This window comes from Aegilops tauschii, chromosome 7 (assembly GCF_002575655.3).
Source record: "Aegilops tauschii subsp. strangulata cultivar AL8/78 chromosome 7, Aet v6.0, whole genome shotgun sequence".
Taxonomy (NCBI): Eukaryota; Viridiplantae; Streptophyta; class Magnoliopsida; order Poales; family Poaceae; genus Aegilops; species Aegilops tauschii.
The window spans coordinates 188,652,042-188,669,852 of record NC_053041.3 but is presented as its reverse complement, the minus strand read 5'-3'; the positions used below and the strand labels follow the sequence as shown (position 1 = coordinate 188,669,852).

The 17,811-nt window shown below is 43.5% G+C and overlaps 2 protein-coding genes across 4 annotated transcripts; one reads left to right on the top strand and one right to left on the bottom strand.

The window, feature by feature from the left end:
• Window positions 1-463: 463 nt before the first annotated feature.
• On the top strand, window positions 464-5,788 carry LOC109735840 (zinc finger protein CONSTANS-LIKE 9). 2 transcript variants are annotated; one of them, XM_020295045.4, is made up of 5 exons: window positions 464-732; window positions 2,315-2,996; window positions 3,978-4,172; window positions 4,571-4,860; window positions 5,072-5,788. In XM_020295045.4, the coding sequence occupies exons 2-5, from the start codon at window positions 2,418-2,420 to the stop codon at window positions 5,196-5,198; spliced, it is 1,191 nt and encodes a 396-aa protein (XP_020150634.1). In that variant the 5' UTR covers window positions 464-732; window positions 2,315-2,417; the 3' UTR covers window positions 5,199-5,788. The 2 variants fall into 2 exon arrangements, with proteins under 2 accessions (XP_020150634.1, XP_020150635.1); XM_020295046.4 differs by having other exon boundaries at window positions 477-732; window positions 4,574-4,860.
• Window positions 5,789-5,995: 207 nt separating this feature from the next.
• Window positions 5,996-13,791, bottom strand: LOC109735838 (C2 and GRAM domain-containing protein At1g03370). Of its 2 annotated transcripts, none has more exons than XM_020295043.4 (9): window positions 12,743-13,791; window positions 10,602-11,873; window positions 10,098-10,280; window positions 9,440-9,723; window positions 8,957-9,073; window positions 8,123-8,385; window positions 7,803-7,971; window positions 7,417-7,689; window positions 5,996-6,751 (listed from the first exon to the last, which is right to left on the bottom strand). In XM_020295043.4, exons 1-9 carry the CDS (start codon window positions 13,089-13,091, stop codon window positions 6,557-6,559), a joined length of 3,105 nt encoding a protein of 1,034 aa, XP_020150632.1. In that variant the 5' UTR covers window positions 13,092-13,791; the 3' UTR covers window positions 5,996-6,556. The 2 variants fall into 2 exon arrangements, with proteins under 2 accessions (XP_020150632.1, XP_020150633.1); XM_020295044.4 differs by having other exon boundaries at window positions 7,443-7,689.
• Window positions 13,792-17,811: the final 4,020 nt, after the last annotated feature.

Below are 17,811 nucleotides of genomic sequence, written 5' to 3'. Positions count from 1 at the left end.
TGTAATGTGACACCTTCATATCGGGCGTCACACAGAAAGGTCAGCCGCGTAAAATAGTTTCACGGGCAGTTTATTCTGTGATTCGTGAGAGTCTACTAGTGGCGGGCGCAGCAGTGGAACTTTTCGCCCGAACAATACCCGCCAAGCCACCCTCCACGCACGCCGCTCCTGGCTACGGGACGTCACTGACATGGTAGACCTGTCGTAGAGTCCTGGCCCGCGTGTCGGTGAGGGAGGGAGTGGATCGGCGGCGTGGCGTGGACCGCACCGGCGGGGGCCGGGCGACAGGGGGCACACGTGGCGCGCCTATCCTGGGCGGGAATGACGAGGGTGCCCTCCGAAAAGCGCAAAAGCGCGGGCCGGGGGGAGATACCCTTTTCGCTTTCCCCGTGGCCCACCCGGTCCGGCGCGGGCGGGCCCCGCCACCCCATCTCCCCCCCCCACGCTACCGCTTCCTCCTCTTACCACTACTACTTGTACCGCACCACACCCTCTCTTCCTCTCTTTTGTTGTGCTCCTCTCCTCCTCTGCTGTACATCTCTCTCTTATCTCTCTCAGAAAAATTGTTCTTCGTCCAGCCCCTCTTTTTTTTTCTCCCTCTCCCTGAGAAAAAATAGTTTCTACCGGGCTTTGGGCCGCCGGAGCGAGCTTCTGGCCGCGCCCCACCGCCTGGGGTCTCCCGGCGCGGGCTGGATCTGACGAGCTGCGGTGTTGGTTGCTTCTTCCTTCAAGGTGCGCGCCGTCTCTACCTTCTTTCTTAGCCTGTTCATGTTTCTCTTGGATTTGGGAACTCCGGTAGCGCGAATCTGATGATTTGTGTCGGTCCTACCACAGCGTCCTGTGGTTTGGATCCATTTTTTATGCTCGGGAAGCTGCGGTGTCGCTGGATTTGATTTTTTTTTTAAATTTATTTCCACGGCCGCCGTTTTCTTATGCTGATCACGCGGCTTGCTTTGATCCGGGGTGTTTTGCTTTTCTATTGATTTGGTTCGGGTTTTCACGATTGGGCCGGCGACTTCCGGTCGATTTAGCTTCGATTATGTCACTGTGGCTCGTGACTCTTCTACAGCAGTCTTGTCGTCTAGTTCAATTTCGATTTCTGCACTTCTATATATATTATTAGTAATCGGTTTTCCTCGAGCCATCCTCCGTTTTTAGCAGCAAGCGTAAAATGATTCCTTCTGCATACACGTTTTTTTCAGATGGATTTTTTAAAGAAAATAACGTAATTTTCCTTAATTTAATTGTCACCATGTTTTCGATTATAGATTTTTTATTAATAGGCTTCCCTTATTAAATAGGCAAAAAAGGAACGCTCGGTATTTAAATAGAGTTTAATAAAGTAAATTATATATTTATTTGCAAAGGAGATGTCAAAATCTATGTATTTTAGCTTTTATCCGCTAAAGCGTGCTTCGGTGCGCACGAACTGAAAATATCTTTTTAACTTTCAAAACAATATAACTTTTATATAAAACAACTTTTTGTACCACTTTGTTCGCACGAACGAATAGTCTATTTTCGTTTCCTTTACTTTTTCTTTTCCATTTACATTTTCTTTCTCGGCTATCTAATGCCATTTTATAGTACTAGAAATCGATCATTTTTAGTTTTCGCATTAAAAATAAACACCTAATGTTTCCTAGTAGTTCCAGCCCAATAAAATCAATATTGTGAAGTCTTTGTTCCCTTCATTTTTGTAACTCCTGTTTGATATTATTCCCCCCATTCACGATGCTTCTTGCAAACCGCTTATTGTCCTTAGGTAAAGTTGTGACAGAATATAGTTCATTCAAATGTAAACAACGATATGGTTGCAGTACCTATTGACCAGTGGGGAATATATACTTGCAAGCTACCATTGTGAATTATAGAAAGTACCGAGAGCATAAGATCCCAAGACTCGTGGTTTGTACTTTGTAGTGGGACTCCTACTTCTTTATGCTGGTCGGCAAATCGAGGCGGAGTCCACGGGTGTACGTGCCCATCGAAACCTAAAATCTTCTTAATGAAGATGGCGGCAAGATGTCCCAATTAGGAAGTAGATATATATTATCCATGGTTTTATATTATTGTTACCTTGATGCAAGATGTCTATGTGGCACAGCATGATTGTTGCTGCATGTTTTGAACTCTTTTCTTTGTTTGAATTGAAAGGGCGGTTCCTTGGGTCAGTATATAGTAATTGCATCATGTTAGTCTCATGTATGCACCATTAAATCCCTCTGTGCTGGTTTATGATTTTATATCCTTTTCCATACTAATGAGTTCTACTAGCACACATTTTTAATGATTGATTGTCACTACTACACAGGTTTCTTGCAAATTTGGGTGATCTTGAAAGCTCGTGAAGAAGGGGTTGTTGGCCAAGTAAAAGATCCTGGAGCTGGCTTAAAGCGTTGTCCATAAAAAAAATCATGGGTGCTCTCTGCGATTACTGTGGGGAGCATAGGTCCATGGTTTACTGCCGATCCGATGCAGCTTCTTTGTGCTTGTCATGCGATCGCAATGTGCATTCAGCTAATGCTCTTTCTCGGCGCCATACAAGAACTCTTCTATGTGATCGGTGTGCTTCACAGCCTGCTATGGTCCGCTGCCTAGAAGAGAACACCTCACTTTGCCAAAATTGTGACTGGAATGGGCATAGTGCTGGATCCTCTGCTGCTGGACACAAAAGACAGAATATAAACTGCTATTCAGGGTGCCCATCATCTGCAGAGCTTTCAAGAATGTGGTCATTCATTTTGGATATTCCTAATGTGGCTCCTGAGCTGAATTGTGAGCAAGTAATAAGCATGATGAGCATCAGTGACAGTGCTGTCAGTAATGGAGACAACGCTCAAGGGGACAACAGTTTGGTAGATATGGCTTGCGCAACACTTGATGAAGAAGACAAACAAAAGTCTGTGATAGGATCATCTTCTGAAGCTGCTCTGAACCTTCTTCCACCTGCTAATAATCAGACAGCTGTATCTGTGGATTCGACGACAGCTAAGGTGCAATAAGATTCTCACACATCCTTCTGCATGTAGAACTATTAATAAACTTATGCTGTTGCATATACTACTACGGTACTATGTGGCTATGCCATCGTTTTAAGATACTAGCAGCTTTCCTTCCTACAGTTGGCAAGTCCTTCACTTGCACTATATATCATGATTTTATTTCATTTTGTGCACGCATATTGCACTTGAATATTTTTTGTTACTTACTATATGAAATTTATTGCAACTTAGTAAAAATATATACCCCTACTGGATTTTTTTTCCAAAAAAGACGCTGCCTACAATATGCTAGCATTGGTGGGGTTACAAATGAATCTTGATTCTTGCCATGTTGTGGGTCATTCAGGACATTTTTGGAAATATGAACACTACTTGCTACTGATGGCATGACAAGGTTACATGGCATCCCACCAGTGGAGTGATATGTAAGATTCATTTTCAGAAACAAATTAGGGTGAGATTCTTTTAGAACAATTTTTTCAAAAAACTTTATTTTGGGGAACAAATTAGGATGCACTTTTGTTAGTAATTACTAATTAGCATATGTAAGTGAATATTAACACAAGCCAGATGATAGGAAAGCTGTGCGTATCACACAACTAATGCTGTGCTTAATTGGAATGAGATACTTGCCATATTTATAACTATTGGTGGTCTACTACCACCTATGGGGTAAATAGGTAACCATGTAAAGTTGTAGCCATTCAGTATGAGTAATAGATGGTCTACATGCAAGTTAGCGGACTGTGAGCATCTACTTAGTGAGTTCTTAAGTTGGGAAAATTTGCAGATGTGTACAGATAAAAGACTTAACAGGATCTTCCCTCATTTGCATTTGATATTCTCTCATATATTTCTCTCTGTGGACTGGCATATGCAACATCTATAGGCTTCTCTTAAGTTCTTACCCTGCCCCGTGCTTCTTCAGATATTAATTTTTCACTAATGTGTGCTTATGGTTTCCTTGTGCAGTATACGCCAGACAAACATATGTTCAGCAAGGACAGCATATATGAAGATTTCTCTATGGATGATATTGATCTGAGTTACGAAAATTATGAAGAACTATTTGGTAACTCTCATATTCAGACTGAGGAACTCTTTGATGATGCTGGCATTGACAGTTACTTTGAACCTAAAGAAGCGACTGCTGTGAATTCTGATGAGGTTTGTGGCTTATTTCCACTAGCCATTTATTTAGTTAGAAAAGATGTTTTATAGGTGTTCACATTCATGTGGCGATGTTCTCATAACTGGAGTTCTCTCTTTGTTTGAACAATCACCTTGCTCTGATGTTAATTTTGTATTCCTCCGATGCAGACATACTTGAGATATAGGAGTACAATTTCATGTTCCCTTGCAAGAATTCAGTTTAAGAACTTAATGTGTAAATGATTGTTATGGTTTCCCTTTTGAATTACAATCATTGTTGAGAAAAGCATGAGCTGTCACTTTTGAATTACAATCATTGTTGGAAAAGCATCAGCTGTCACCTTTTTCTTTGTCATATTGCAATGCTTTTTCTTTCTCTTTTTTTGGCTGACCTCAAGATTACTTGGTTTCAGCAGCCCAAGCCAAAGCAGCCGGCTGCTAGCAATGCGTTATCTGCTGACTCTGGGATGTCAAATCCAGCAGTAAAAGAAGATGATTCCAGTCTTTGTATTCCTGTGAGGCAAGCTATTTCCTATTCTGGCTTTACTGGTGAGAGCATTCCTGAAGAATACCAAGACTGTGGTGTATCACCAATGCTCCTTATGGGCGAGCCTCCTTGGCTTCCTCCTGGCCCTGATGGGTCATTTGCTGGAATTAGAGACAGTGCTATCACACGGTACAAGGAGAAGAAGAAAAGAAGAAAGTAAGTGTCTTTATTATTAAACTTCCTGTGCCTTTTTATTTCTGGAAGGTGTTGCATGTTTACTTGTAACCATGTGGTAACTTTTAATCATACAACAAAAATATTCTGTAGCTTGTATATTTCTGACATGCTACTGCCTATGTAGCTCTATCTCCTATTTTTCCTTGATAGCTAGCTGACTATTCTTCATCTGTTGTGGCCCTTTTTATAGGTTTGACCACAAGATCAGGTATGAATCTCGCAAGGCTAGGGCGGATGTGAGAAAGAGAGTCAAGGGACGGTTTGTTAAGGCCGGTGAAGCGTATGACTATGATCCGCTCGACACAAGGAGCTACTGAATGCAGAAAAGCATTGTGCTTAGATTAGCAATCTTAAACCAGTGCCTATTGCAGCTGGGATAAATCGATAAATCAGACGCTGAAGCAATCATGGCATACCCACCTCTGGAAAGAAAAGAATGGAAAGCAACCAGCGAGGCAAAAAAGATTTGAAAGTTGTGCAAGTTTTTGACGCTGTTTCTCCCGTTCCTTCTGTACAGCGGATGGATCTCGCGTCTTCTATTGCTTTCAGAGCAGTTTTGGTGAACGAAGACAACGCAACTAGATGGACTTTCTGCGTATTTCTCCCTTCTACTGACTCTGGCATCCACCTACCCTTGTTGTGGTGTTTATGGCGGTATGCTTCCAGATTGTGTTCTCTTAGGCGAAAGCTGTAGTTGTGAAGTATCCTGCTGCGTTATATTTTTATGTGAATTCTGCTGCAATCCGGAGTTTTGTGCAATTATGCATGTGTAAATACCAGGTCGGAAATAAGCCGGTGGTGGTTGTAAAGTTTGTTGTTTCAAGCTGGTGGTGGTTATGGAGCCCATGTAAACTTGCCGCCAATTTTGTGTGCTCACCCTGCCCAAATAAGGAAACCTTCAGACCTACTCGATGCTACTATTTGTACTTGAGCATATATATATGCTCAGATATGTCATTTTTGATCATCTGATTGACCTCTAGTTGCTCTGAAAAATGTCACATTTATCATCACACAGAATTTCACCGAGCCAAGGTGCTGAAGGAGTAGAAATTTAATTGTATCAGGCATGGTTGTTACTGATGTATCATCCTATCAGTAAAAAGAAGATGCATGATTCTCACTATTGTGTTCCGATGTATTGAAAATCTCAAGAAAATGTGTATGTACACGCCTGATATCAGGCTTCATAGTTCATAACAGCACACATGGCCGAAGAGACCTAGCGATTTGGCTTAACTATGAAGCTGGTTTCCCAGAACTCCAGGTATAAAGGTTCTACCCCTTCAATTTTGTTTACCCCATCAATTTTCCTTTCGAGTACAAGTGTTGAAAAGAATGGTGATTTATCTATAGGGAGTTTACAACTCCATGGACACTTGCCGGTGCTTGTGATCTAACATGAAGGCTATATCTGAATACTAATCAAACTACATTCTTCGCCCTTCTTGTAGTTCTCCAACCGTCCCTGCGTGGAATCATCCTCACTATGTACAATCCTCGCCGAAACTCAAAACTGGTCAATGCATCACCAGAAGAGGCTTTCTGGTGATACATATATGTATGTGCACCAGCAAAAGTAGGATGCGAAAAATGGCTCCTAGTTAGCTGGTACGAGTTCCTTCTCAAGTTGGCTGAATGTGCAGAAGCGAAAGTAGGATGCGAAAAATGGCTACTAGTTAGCTGGTATAAGTTCCTTCTCAAGTTGGCTGAATATCTTCTTGAGGCGAGAAGACAACTTGGATGCCACCTCTTGCGTGATCTTCTTTCGATTTTTGCAGCTCTTTAACCATGCCATGCCGATAAATACTTGGACACTGCATGACTTCTGCTTGGACGAGGTCTGCTCCAACTGGTATCGAATATGGAGCTGTGGAAATTAAAGTAGAAATCTCAGTTGTGACAAAATGACAAGAAAATAGACGGTAGTTGTTGCCTTTGACAAAACTAATGAACTAAAGAGAGACTATTTTTCTCATGCTTAGGTGTAATGCATACATGTGTAAACAATGTGATTGTTTTGTATAATGTGTACCCACAACTTTCTAAATTCAGAATGGCCACTTCACCACAATGACCACAGAAATCTTATTGAAAGGTTTTCAATTCAAAAAGATAATCTTATTGAGAGTCACGAACAAAGCAACCAAGATATATGTGCAGTGTTCGGTTAACCAAAATGAGGAAATACATAGAACAGAAAAAGAGGACATACAAATTCAAGATTATCAAGTTAACAAAAGGTCAATTGTTTGGCTACAAAGATGTCATGACAACCATCAAGAGGAAGGTGTGACCAAGAAAGCAACATAAGCAGAGCAGGCAAGAATACGACAAGATTAACACGATATAATATCATGCACAATTGAAATATATAGCTAATACTAAGATGTTTAATAAAAATAAAAAACTCGCCGAGCTAATACTAAGATGTTTAATAAAAATATATAGCTAATATCATGCACAATTGAAATATATAGCTAATACACGATATAATATCATGCACAATTATAATGCCAGAAAGACATTTCTTACATTGAAAAACTCGCCGAGTGGGATACCTTCAAGTGTCATCACTTCTTCAACGAGCCATCCATTCTTATCAGGCAATGGGGACTTCTGTTGGGTGCTCATTACTTCCCCGTCACGTCGTGCCACTTTCTTGTCAAGCCTGCAGTGGACTTGTCTCTGGTGCACATCAGCCCTGACTGGTTCCCATGCTGTGACAGAGTAGTCCATACAGCCAACTTTCTCCATAATTCGACGCTCCACAGGACCACCCTCAAATATGCCCATGAGTACTGGCACCTGGATGAAACATAGTAGTTGCTTTCAATCTAAAATTGTACTAACTGTTTCACTTGTTGTACATCACATAGTGGATTGTACATCATTGTCAGAATGAGATAAGGAAATCTTACATCAAAAGGTATTGTAGATGAAAATACTTCCGACATTTTGACATCCTCTATGCCTAAGAAAGATCCACCTTCCTCATTTTGGAGGTCTTTCGTTTCTGATTCCTCTTCTACCAGCTGAATTTTTTCTTCAGGGGTCAAAGACCTCGCCTTCCACAGTGCCATTATTGTTCTGCAAAGTACGCAATTCACATTTTTGAAGAATATGCTCATGAAGAGAGAAAATTAAACCGGACAATAAATTGGTGTCCCTTCAGTAGTTTATTGTGATGGCCAGCCACATATGACGAGTTAATGTCTATCATCCACGAAAACTAACTTACTTATGTGCTGCGTTGAATGACACAAAGGATTGGAGATGAAACTTGAGTCTCCCTTCATCGTCCAGTTGCTTTGCTCCATGCCTTGCATCCATTCCTCTGCCCTTGCGAAGAGTAATCAGCAGAGATGGGCTTCCCATCGAAGATAGAGTTGCAGGGAGCAATTGAATCTCTTCAATATCTTCCCAAAGAAAGAAGAATTTTGTTTTGTGGCCAAAAAGATTGGTGTAGAACCCAATAATTCTTGGGGATAAAAACAAGCGACCCTGTAAGACAGCCATAAGACTAAGCAGCCGAGCAGTCATACGAAACAGATGTTTATGTCTAATTAAGGTGTTAATTCAGATTAACAATAGCATGACCATGTGAAATATGACACTGATTACTGGTAATCATAAGTATGGTTAAGTGGTTAACAGACAATATTTGATACTCCCTCCGTCCCATAATGCAAGACGTTTTTTGACACTAATGTAGTGTCAGAAAACATCTTACATTATGGGACGGAGGGAGTACCTTTTTATAGTAGAGCAGGAAAATCGAAACAAGGCAGAAAGATGAATAATTATATTGTTTTAACTGGGTTCAGAAACTGAATAAGTTTGAATGGAATCTTTGTACTACATCATACTGGCTGAAAATCGTGACCACCATTGTAGATTTGCATACTTTTGTAATCTGGAATGACAGTTGTGCCTATAGCTGACTCAGGATCCCAGCTGACTCTTTAATTTGAGGATACTGAATCCACTTTCTCAGCACATGGTGCTGTATTACAAAATGAATGAGGGTTTGCTTGCCGTAGAACAGAAACACAGCAGAAGCAAATAAATTTACCTGTGTGAGCATCTTGCGCTTTAAATGGCAGGTAAAATCATTGATAAGGAATTCTTCTGGTGGCAAAGAAAAGATCTTCTGGAACTCTAGGTTCGTGTGAGGTGACCGCATAGCAATCTGCATAATGAGATTGGCATCAATCAAGTCATGGACTGATTATATGTACCGTATACACCTTTATTTGTTCTGCACACTTGTGCATTTCAAAATTTCTCACTAAAATTGTAGACAGGTGTTGCATGTGATAAAAGAAACATACTTAATGACAAATAAGCATGCAGACTTTGGTCTTCTTGGTAACAGTGCAAATGTGATTATATTCTTGTAGAACTTTTAGCAAGTGAACATTTTCCAAGTTTCTAATATGCTCTACATTTATAAATTCTATGAATGCACACAATTGTAGTATTTGAGTGATAGGCGCATATGGTCCTAAGAGTATGATTTGGTTTTACCACTTGATGATAGGGAATAGAGACCTACCTTTCTGCCAACCTCTTTCTCCATCCTGTCCAGGTAATCCTTCACAACTTCTGTACCCCTTGAGTTGTTCAAGAAAATTCTCAAATGTAATTTTGATTGACATGCTTGAGCCAGCTTTCCCTTGAGAGGAATCCAAATGTCGGCAAGCTCAGGTATACTATATTTCAAGAAATTTACTTCAACGTGACCAAGGGAGGCAACTTCATCAAAGGGTCCATCAAAATCATATACATTTATTTCCATCACTGAGGGTGGGTCTTCCATGGCATCAAATTCAAAAATTTCTGCAAAATTTGAAAAGGTTATAATGAAACATTGCCACTTGAAAGACCTAAAAATACTTGCAAATAAATAGAAGCTCCTTTGAGCCCGTTCATACATTTTGGTTACTGGGAGTTCTACAGTTTAGCACTATGTGAATTAAAGCAAAATGCTAGCAAATGTAAATAGGTCAAATAAAGATGGCTTCAAATGTGTTCTAGTGAGTTATGAATACTCCCTCCGTTCCAAAATAAGTGCCGTGACACTTATTTTGGAACAGAGGGAGTAGCTAGTGAATATTGCAAACAAAATAAATTATAAGCTGGATTTAAATGCATTTCTAACGAGTTATGAGATGGCTAGTAAATATTGCAAACAAATTAAATTATAGCTTTACCATTCCACTGAGGCTCAAGAGTGTGAAACTTAATCGAGCTTGTCTTTGTCTGTCCATTGCAAGTAAATACAACATATGGATCAGAGTAACCAGATGACTTTGTTGCTGATAAGTTGGTCCCATCTATCAAAGCAACAGTCAGCAACCAGCCATCGCCTTTTGCTTTGACACCATGATCACCGCCTACACATTCCAAAAGACCATGTAAGCAAAGTTTGCTGATACGTGCAGATTATGAGAGTATATGTCCAGACCGGGGGCATTCCCTCTTTGAAAAAAGAAGAGTATATGTCCAGAATAATAACTGAAGATTCTGTTGAAAAAAAATAAAAAGTAACAGTAACCCTTTTTTGCATCAGAATATTCGTAAAGAAGCATTTTTATCTTGTCACTGTGAAATTATTCACAGTGATTCTGTTAAATAACACATGAGTTCATGCATAATGCTTCTGTTCCTACTAGGAAAAAGAACGGGAGTAAAACCAGAAAGGAGATATGAGCTACCTCTTTGCCTCCTTGCCTGGACAAACCGTGCAATCATATTAAGGACACGTTGTCCTTGCAGAACAAGAACTCCACAAACCACAACTTCACCAACAGAATCTGGCAAGTCCAGGCCAGGGAACTCGAGACCTTGAATTATACTAGGACTTGCAAGGATGATGTGTGCAAAAACATAAATAAACGCAATGACTGAGGATAACACAGTAAAATTTCCAAAGATTCGGAATGCTAGTTTCCAATCAGATTCTGTTTCCGGTTGCACTGAAGACAAGCTTTCATTATTTGTTGTTGTATCTTTTGCATCAACTGGTCTGACATTTTGAGCCAGAAGTTCAGAGAACTGATTGAAGTTGTCCTTCAGTCCTTGTTTTGCACCATTTTCTATCATGCCCTTCATCATGGTACTTTGCATGAAATTTAAGCGCCAAGAGATTACAAGCCGTGAAGATATTTCATCATCTCTTAGTTCAGGCCCTGGCATTATACAGGTTAAAATCTCCACCCTAAAATTATTGCCAAAAGGGACTTCAGGAGTACTGACATCTGCTAAAACTGCATACATATCTCCATCTGCCTTCAGATATGCCACGTCTTCTGTTGCTTTCACGGCCTTAACTAGTTTAGTAGCAGCTTTTGTGTAGGTTACAACCCTCTTCAAGATCTCACCGTCATTTTCAAGTCTCCATTGTTGAATATCCAGACCAGTAGTCCCTTGCATCTTTGCTAGTGATTGCAGAAAGTCTGAAGTTGGTGAGAAAAGAAGTGTATTCAAGTCACTGGGTGCAACGGCATAAACCTGATCAATAAGAACTCCACCTGACAAATTTCCAGGCATATCATTCCCTTCATGCTTAGATGCAAAGGATTTTAGTAGTTCATCAAAGGACATATTTGCACTAGTTTCAAGATCCTGCTCATTAGAATGTTGTGAGCTTGTTAATGGCGTTTCTTCAAGAGTGTCCAAACCACGGTCATGCTTGAAGAGAGGTGGAACAGAAGCTTCTGTGTCTTTTGGTTTTACTGAAAATATTTGATGTAGCCGGTTGACAAATGATGGAGCAGCATTTGATTTATCCTCTCTGGTGATTTCTGCTTCATCACTACGTGATGGTGATGTGGATAGTTCTATAGGAATATTTGGCAAAGAAGATCCCTTCCTTAGTTCACTTGATTTGTCTGAACTTGATGCAAAGTCGTCTGAAGCCCAATGTGCAAGTGTCGCTGTCTCTTCAGGGTAACTTTGAGATAGAGATATGGTAAGATGAATTTCTCCTACAGAAGATGTTAGCAGCATGTAAATAGTTGTCCACACTGAAAAATATGTCATAGTCTATGCAAAAAAATAAAACAGGACAATCATGTCGGTCAGATAGGCACCGTTTTTGTTCGGCTTGTTTGAAGCCAAAAAAGCCAATCAATTATTTTTTGTTGAGATTAACCGATGGGGAATGAGTGGCAAGACGTCCATCAAACTAGTGAGCGGTAATATTGATGCTAATAGAAAAAGAGTCCCCGTGGTCTAGTCTTTTATGATTCATAACAGATTAAGCCATTAAATACATCATTCAGGACATAAACAGCTGATAGTGGGTTGGAAGCTAAGTATAAGTATAAAAAAGGCAGTAAACCTATGACAGGCATACATCCACTACTGTATTGATTATGTCAGAAGTTTTGGATAATCTGGGAAGTAATATATTCCTAGAAATGATAAGGAACTGCTAATTGTTTCATAGCCCAACGGCGTGGCACCCTGCTCCTCAGGAACCAACTATAGATTGATTCATAGCAACTGCGGCTGGGGGGCATCGGTATGAGTTTTCCCTATAATTTGCCAGATTTGAACTCATGACCTGTTGCTTGTGAGCCTTCAGATGAGTACTACACAATTAACTAAGGAAAGAATATGAACAACATGATGCATGTATGGAAGGTTACGGACAGAAGCTATTGCCAAAAAGAGGATGCAAAAAGGAGGGTTAAACTAGCACAACCCCATCTATCACAACACTGGGTCGGTCACTGTCCAACTACACGAATTCAGAAAAAAAAAAACACCACACTATCATCACCATGAAACAATTATTTAACTAAGAAAAGAATAGGGGAAAAAAATGATGTATGGAAAGGAAGATGGTTACCGCAATCTCTGATCTTGGACTTCTTGCTCTTGGGCTGCAGCGGGTACCAGCGCGTCCCGAGGGAGCGGTTGTCGGCGTCGAGCACGGCGGAGAGGGGCACCTTGACCTGGCCCAGGAAGTCGTCGGAGAAGTACTTGTCCTCGTCGGTGATGCGTATGAGGAGCTCCTCCTTGAGGTCCCCGACCCGGAAGGCGAACTCCTCGTCCCACACGGGGCTGGCCGACTTCCTGATCACCTTGGTCTTGCCCCGCTGCCTCCCCAGCTGCAGCTTGGCGTACGGGTCGCACAGCCCCTGCGCCTCCGCCGCCGGGAGGTTGCGGGCCTCCAGCACATGCACCACAAGCCTCATTTCCTTCTCTTTTTTGTGTGTGTTGTTGTCAAGATTGATTTGGGCGGTCTGCGTGGTTCAAATCAAACCAAGAAGCTTCGATCTCTTCTTTAACTTTTTCTTTCTTCAGACTGAAGCCAGGTTCTTGGGGAAGTAATTCAGAAGGAAATCATGGCGGCGGTTGGGATCGAATCATCAAATCAGCGAGAAGTAGCAGAAGAAGGTGTTGGCTTGCTGGGTCGAGGAAACGCGGGAGAGAGCTGAGACCACATAAAGTTCCGAGCAAGCAAGCGAGCAAAACGAATCAAACAATCCAGATTGAGGCGCGGCGAATCCGGGGAAAACGATGGGACGCTTTCCAGAATGAAGCAACAAAAAGGAAGGGGATCCCCCGAAAGACCAGGAAATACTAGAAGATTCGAGAAAAGGAACAGCGATGAGCGCCGCACGGAGAGGATGCACGGCGAGTCGAGTAGGGCTCAGGGTCTGGCGGAGAGCGGGGCGGGGTTCCGGCGGCGGGAGGAGGGTTTCTTGGGGGAGGGAGGGAGGGAGGAATGGGCGGTGGGTTTGGGGCATTGAAGACTTTGATTTGGGGAAGGAGAAGAGGAGAGGAGAGGAGATGGAAAATGAGGGAGAATTTTTGGAGAAAAGGAGTGACTTCACTGCCCGCGTCGCCTCCCTCCTTCCCTCTGCTGAGGCTGCTGCTGACTTTCAAACTGCCGCAGCCCCCGCAGCCGCAGCTCAGGTCGTGCTCGCACCGCCGCCCTTCTTTCTGCCCCCTCCCACACGCCCGTTTACCATGCTCATCTCCCTCCGTCCGCGAATAAATGTACATCTAGCTTTTATCTTAAATCAAACTTTTAATACTTTAACCACCTTTTTAGGAAAAAGTAAAAGCATTTATGGCACCAAATTAGTATGACTATATTCGTTTTGAAATGTACTTTGATAATATATCAATTTGATGTCACGTATGTTATTACTATTTTCAATAAAATTGATCAAAATTTTAAAACTTTGACTTAAAACAAAAGTCAGATGTACACTTATTCGCGGACTAGGGAGTATGCAAAAAGGAGCCCATGAAGTGTACCCTTTACCAAGTATGATTATTATATTCTTCTAAAAAAGCATGATTATTATTATCTCTTTTTTCTGAGTTAAAATTGTTGTCTCCTATCCACGGTGCTGGGCTAAATTCGAGATTTGCTAAGTTCTTTTAGCGGCTTAAATTTTTTTTTTAGCGGCTTAAAAAATAAACTGCCTCTTTCACATCTTTTTTCATAAGCCGTCTTTTTTATTTATTGAGGCTTTCAAACTAGTTATGGTATAACTAACTTAGAAATCTCAACAAATTTCATAAAAAAATCTCAACAAATTTATGTGACGACTTTTTTTAAGCTGGGGATTGGCAACTTATTTTTGAAACCGTCCAAAAAAAATGGTTAAGCATCCATAATACACAAGTGAGGGACCTTGAACCATCTTTTGCACGGCTCATTCCGGCTACCTTTCTTAGCTAAAGCATGAGCTACATCATTAAGCTAAACACATGGACTCATTAGTAGAACACATCTAAACCATAGGCTTCCGTGGATGAGAATAAAACCTTGACTTCCTCGACCATAGGCCTGTACATACATAAATCTCTCCCGGCATTATTGTACAAACAAGTCCATTGCTGATGCGTTCGCTGTAACGCAAGGGTTGTCTAATTACAACCAATTCTTTTCTCCTTCCTCTTCCCAACTCTATCGTTTTTTCTCGGTGTTCGGCTTTCCTTTTTAGTCGAGGTCATATCTTGATAGATAATTTTGTAACGAATATTACAATAAGTATGGCTAGATTTATCTATGACGCAATGCGGTGGTTCGGGCAATAAAAGCTTTCATTGTCATCTAAAAAAGTTGGCTTAGCTTTTCCAACGGCTTTCTCAAACCTATCATATCACGCAACATATGCATCTTTGTTCTTCATGACTATTAAAAGAAAGATAATACATGATATGATTTGAGGGGCACGTCCTCTCGCTCGAATGCTATAGGATTAGAAAACCACTTTATGTTTGATCAAATAGTGTTTACGCCACAAGAAAACGAAAACTAGCTGTTTCTTAACTGCAATATTTTGGCTACAGGATTTTGGATCGAAAAAGCCCCCACGTCGCCTCCTAGGGGCGGCTCGGGCGAAAACCACATCCACCGCCGCCGGTCCCCTTCCTCCCTCCTCATCCCCTCACCGCCGCCTGCGCACGCCACCGGGCAAAGCTCGCTGGCGGCCGGCGGCGGTGGGACCTGGTCCTCGTGCACTCGCGGCGGGGAGGCCCCTCCCGGTGGTTAACTTGCTCTGGATCTGCGTGGCGGTGGCGACTGGTCTCGGGCAGCGCTCCGGCGGGCTCTAGCGAGGTGGCTCCTGATTCGTGGTTCTCCGGTGCAGCGTGGGGTGGCAGCAGTGCAGGGCACGGCGCGGGGCGCGCGCAGCGCGCGCGGCGGTGCTGCGGGCCTGATCTGGGCCATGCAGGGCCTGCGCGTGCAGGGGCGGCGTGGAGCTCGGCCGGTGCACCGGCGGCCGGTTCCGGCGCGTGGAGGTGCAGCAGTGCTGCTGCTGTTGGTGGTGGTGCCTTGCGGCCAAGGGCGTCGAGGGGCGCGGCCGAAGTGCGCCCAGCTGCGAGTGATGCAGATATGGTCTCCGGCGGCTTTGCTAGCATGCATGGGGCGCGCTAGTGTTTCTGTTGCTTGGCCGCGGCTCGGAACCACGGTGGTTCTTGGCTTCGGGCAGCGCTCCTCCGTTCCTGTCGGCATGGTGCTTGGTAGGGCACGGCGACTTGTGCTGCGTCCTGTGGCTGTGCGTCTGGAAGGCCATTGATGGATCTGTCGCCTCGTTCTGGTGGTTGGCCGCTGGTGGTCTCCGCGAGGTGTGGTTGACTGCGGTGGGACGGATTTAGTCACGTGCGGTGGCGGGCTGCAGTGACTCTTGCTCTGTGGTGGTGCAGGGAGCAGCGATTCGCAGTCTACCGGTGCTCCTCGGAGGTGGTCTGCTCACTTGGGCGAAAGCCACTGCTCCTGCCGGAGCCGGCGATGGTGACGCCCGCGGGTGCCGCTTACCTCCTTGGAGGCATCGCTGTAATGGTGACTTCCCCTTCAAGGCTCCTGGGGAAACCCATGTTCCTGGTTCGTCCGGAACGGCTGATGGCGGCGCTTTTCGCGTCGCATTCCTTCCTGAAGGCATCAGCTTGGTGGATTGTGTGGTGGCTGCTCACTGCGGGTTGGACGATGGTGGTGGCGCGGCCGGCTTGCGCTGGTGTGCTCGGAGAAGCGATCCGGGTGTAGACTCGGCTCCTTGATGCCCTTCGGCTTCGCCGGCGGTGCCGCTGTTGTGATGTAGACTCGGCTGCGTGTGACTCTTCGTCTGGGTGTGGACTCGGTCGCTCGTTGCCTTTCGGCTGCACCGATAGCCTTGAGGCATCATGGGTGGTCTCGGTTGATTGAAGCTCTTCGTCTACGGTGGTGGTCTTCTCCTGCGGCTCAGGTTGGTAATGGTTGCTAAGACCCTCTCATGATTACCGTTGTGTTGCGGCGAGCTTGGTGCTCTTGGTGTTGTCTCGACTCATCTTTGCTCAAGGATGGCGCAAGATGCCTCTCAAACTGCTATTCGTTCCGTTTTTCTGTGGCGGAGCCCCAGTCAAGGTTCGTGTCTGGGATGACACTCGTTGATTGTGGATGCTCCTGAGTTGTGCCATGGGGCCGGTATGCCCATCGATGCGTTCGGTTGTTTGCAAAGTCCTGGTATTGTGATCTCGCGACGACACCCCACATCTACTTGTGTCTTTCATGGGTATGGTCTTATGTCTGCCAGCTAGGTCGTGCCTTGTACGGTTTTCGGCCCGGTTTCCCTTATAAACGGGGCCAATTTGTTAAGGTTTTCGACCAGGTTTCCCTTATAAACTGGATCACCACTCTGGCATTCTGGCCACTTTGAGTAATATATTCAGGTGGGGAAACTCCCCCCCGATGATTCTTAAAAAAAAAAGTTTTGGGTAGATGAAACTTTGGGGCTGTTTGGTTTCTGCCCCACCTTGCCCTTCCAAATTATTACCGTCATGGGCGCGCCAAATAATTGGCGGTTGATTTGGCCGCCCTTGTTCCGCCCGTGATTTGGCGTAAACGTTACAGAGGAATGGCTGAAGCCTACTGGTGTGCTAAAATTTTGGCTTGCAACCAAACAAGCAGTGACGCCTCGGTCAACGTCAATATATTGGCAGGGCAGACGAGGGCTCTCATCCAAACAACCCCTTTCCTCCAAAATAGGGTGTAAAGCAACACTTAGGAATAGCCACTACGGATTCCAATCCCGCGGATCAAACGAGCTAGGTATGAAACATTCCTAAGTATCCAAACATCCAAAACATTCTACTATGAAATTGACCAAAGGAGCCCTAACATGTAAAAAAAACATGACACGATTTTTTTTTTTTGCGGGTAAAAAACATGGCACCATGACAGGTAGTAGAACATGTGAGCTCATCGGCGGCACAGTAAGCCGCGTATGCCTAACGAAAATGATGAGTGTGAAAATACTTGATTGTTGTGCTGACAGCTAATATTATATTGAACGATGTACTCAAGCCGCCAACCTTGCTCAGTTCCTTTCACTTTCAAGAAAAGAGATCAGTGCCATGTCAAAATGGATACCTTCTGTTTGACCACAGCTTAGTTTGACTAATCTAGATTCTCAAAAGGAA

Excerpts from the sequence above, each read along its gene's own strand:
- LOC109735840 (XM_020295045.4), top strand. The coding sequence starts at position 2,418 with ATGGGTGCTCTCTGCGATTACTGTGGGGAGCATAGGTCCATGGTTTAC. Across the intron at positions 4,173-4,570 it reads CTGCTGTGAATTCTGATGAG|CAGCCCAAGCCAAAGCAGCC; the intron begins GTTTGTGGCTTA and ends ACTTGGTTTCAG. Across the intron at positions 4,861-5,071 it reads GAGAAGAAGAAAAGAAGAAA|GTTTGACCACAAGATCAGGT; the intron begins GTAAGTGTCTTT and ends CCCTTTTTATAG.
- LOC109735838 (XM_020295043.4), bottom strand. The coding sequence starts at position 13,091 with ATGAGGCTTGTGGTGCATGTGCTGGAGGCCCGCAACCTCCCGGCGGCG. Across the intron at positions 11,874-12,742 it reads GTCCAAGATCAGAGATTGCG|GAGAAATTCATCTTACCATA; the intron begins GTAACCATCTTC and ends CATCTTCTGTAG. Across the intron at positions 6,752-7,416 it reads CACTCGGCGAGTTTTTCAAT|CTCCATATTCGATACCAGTT; the intron begins GTAAGAAATGTC and ends TAATTTCCACAG.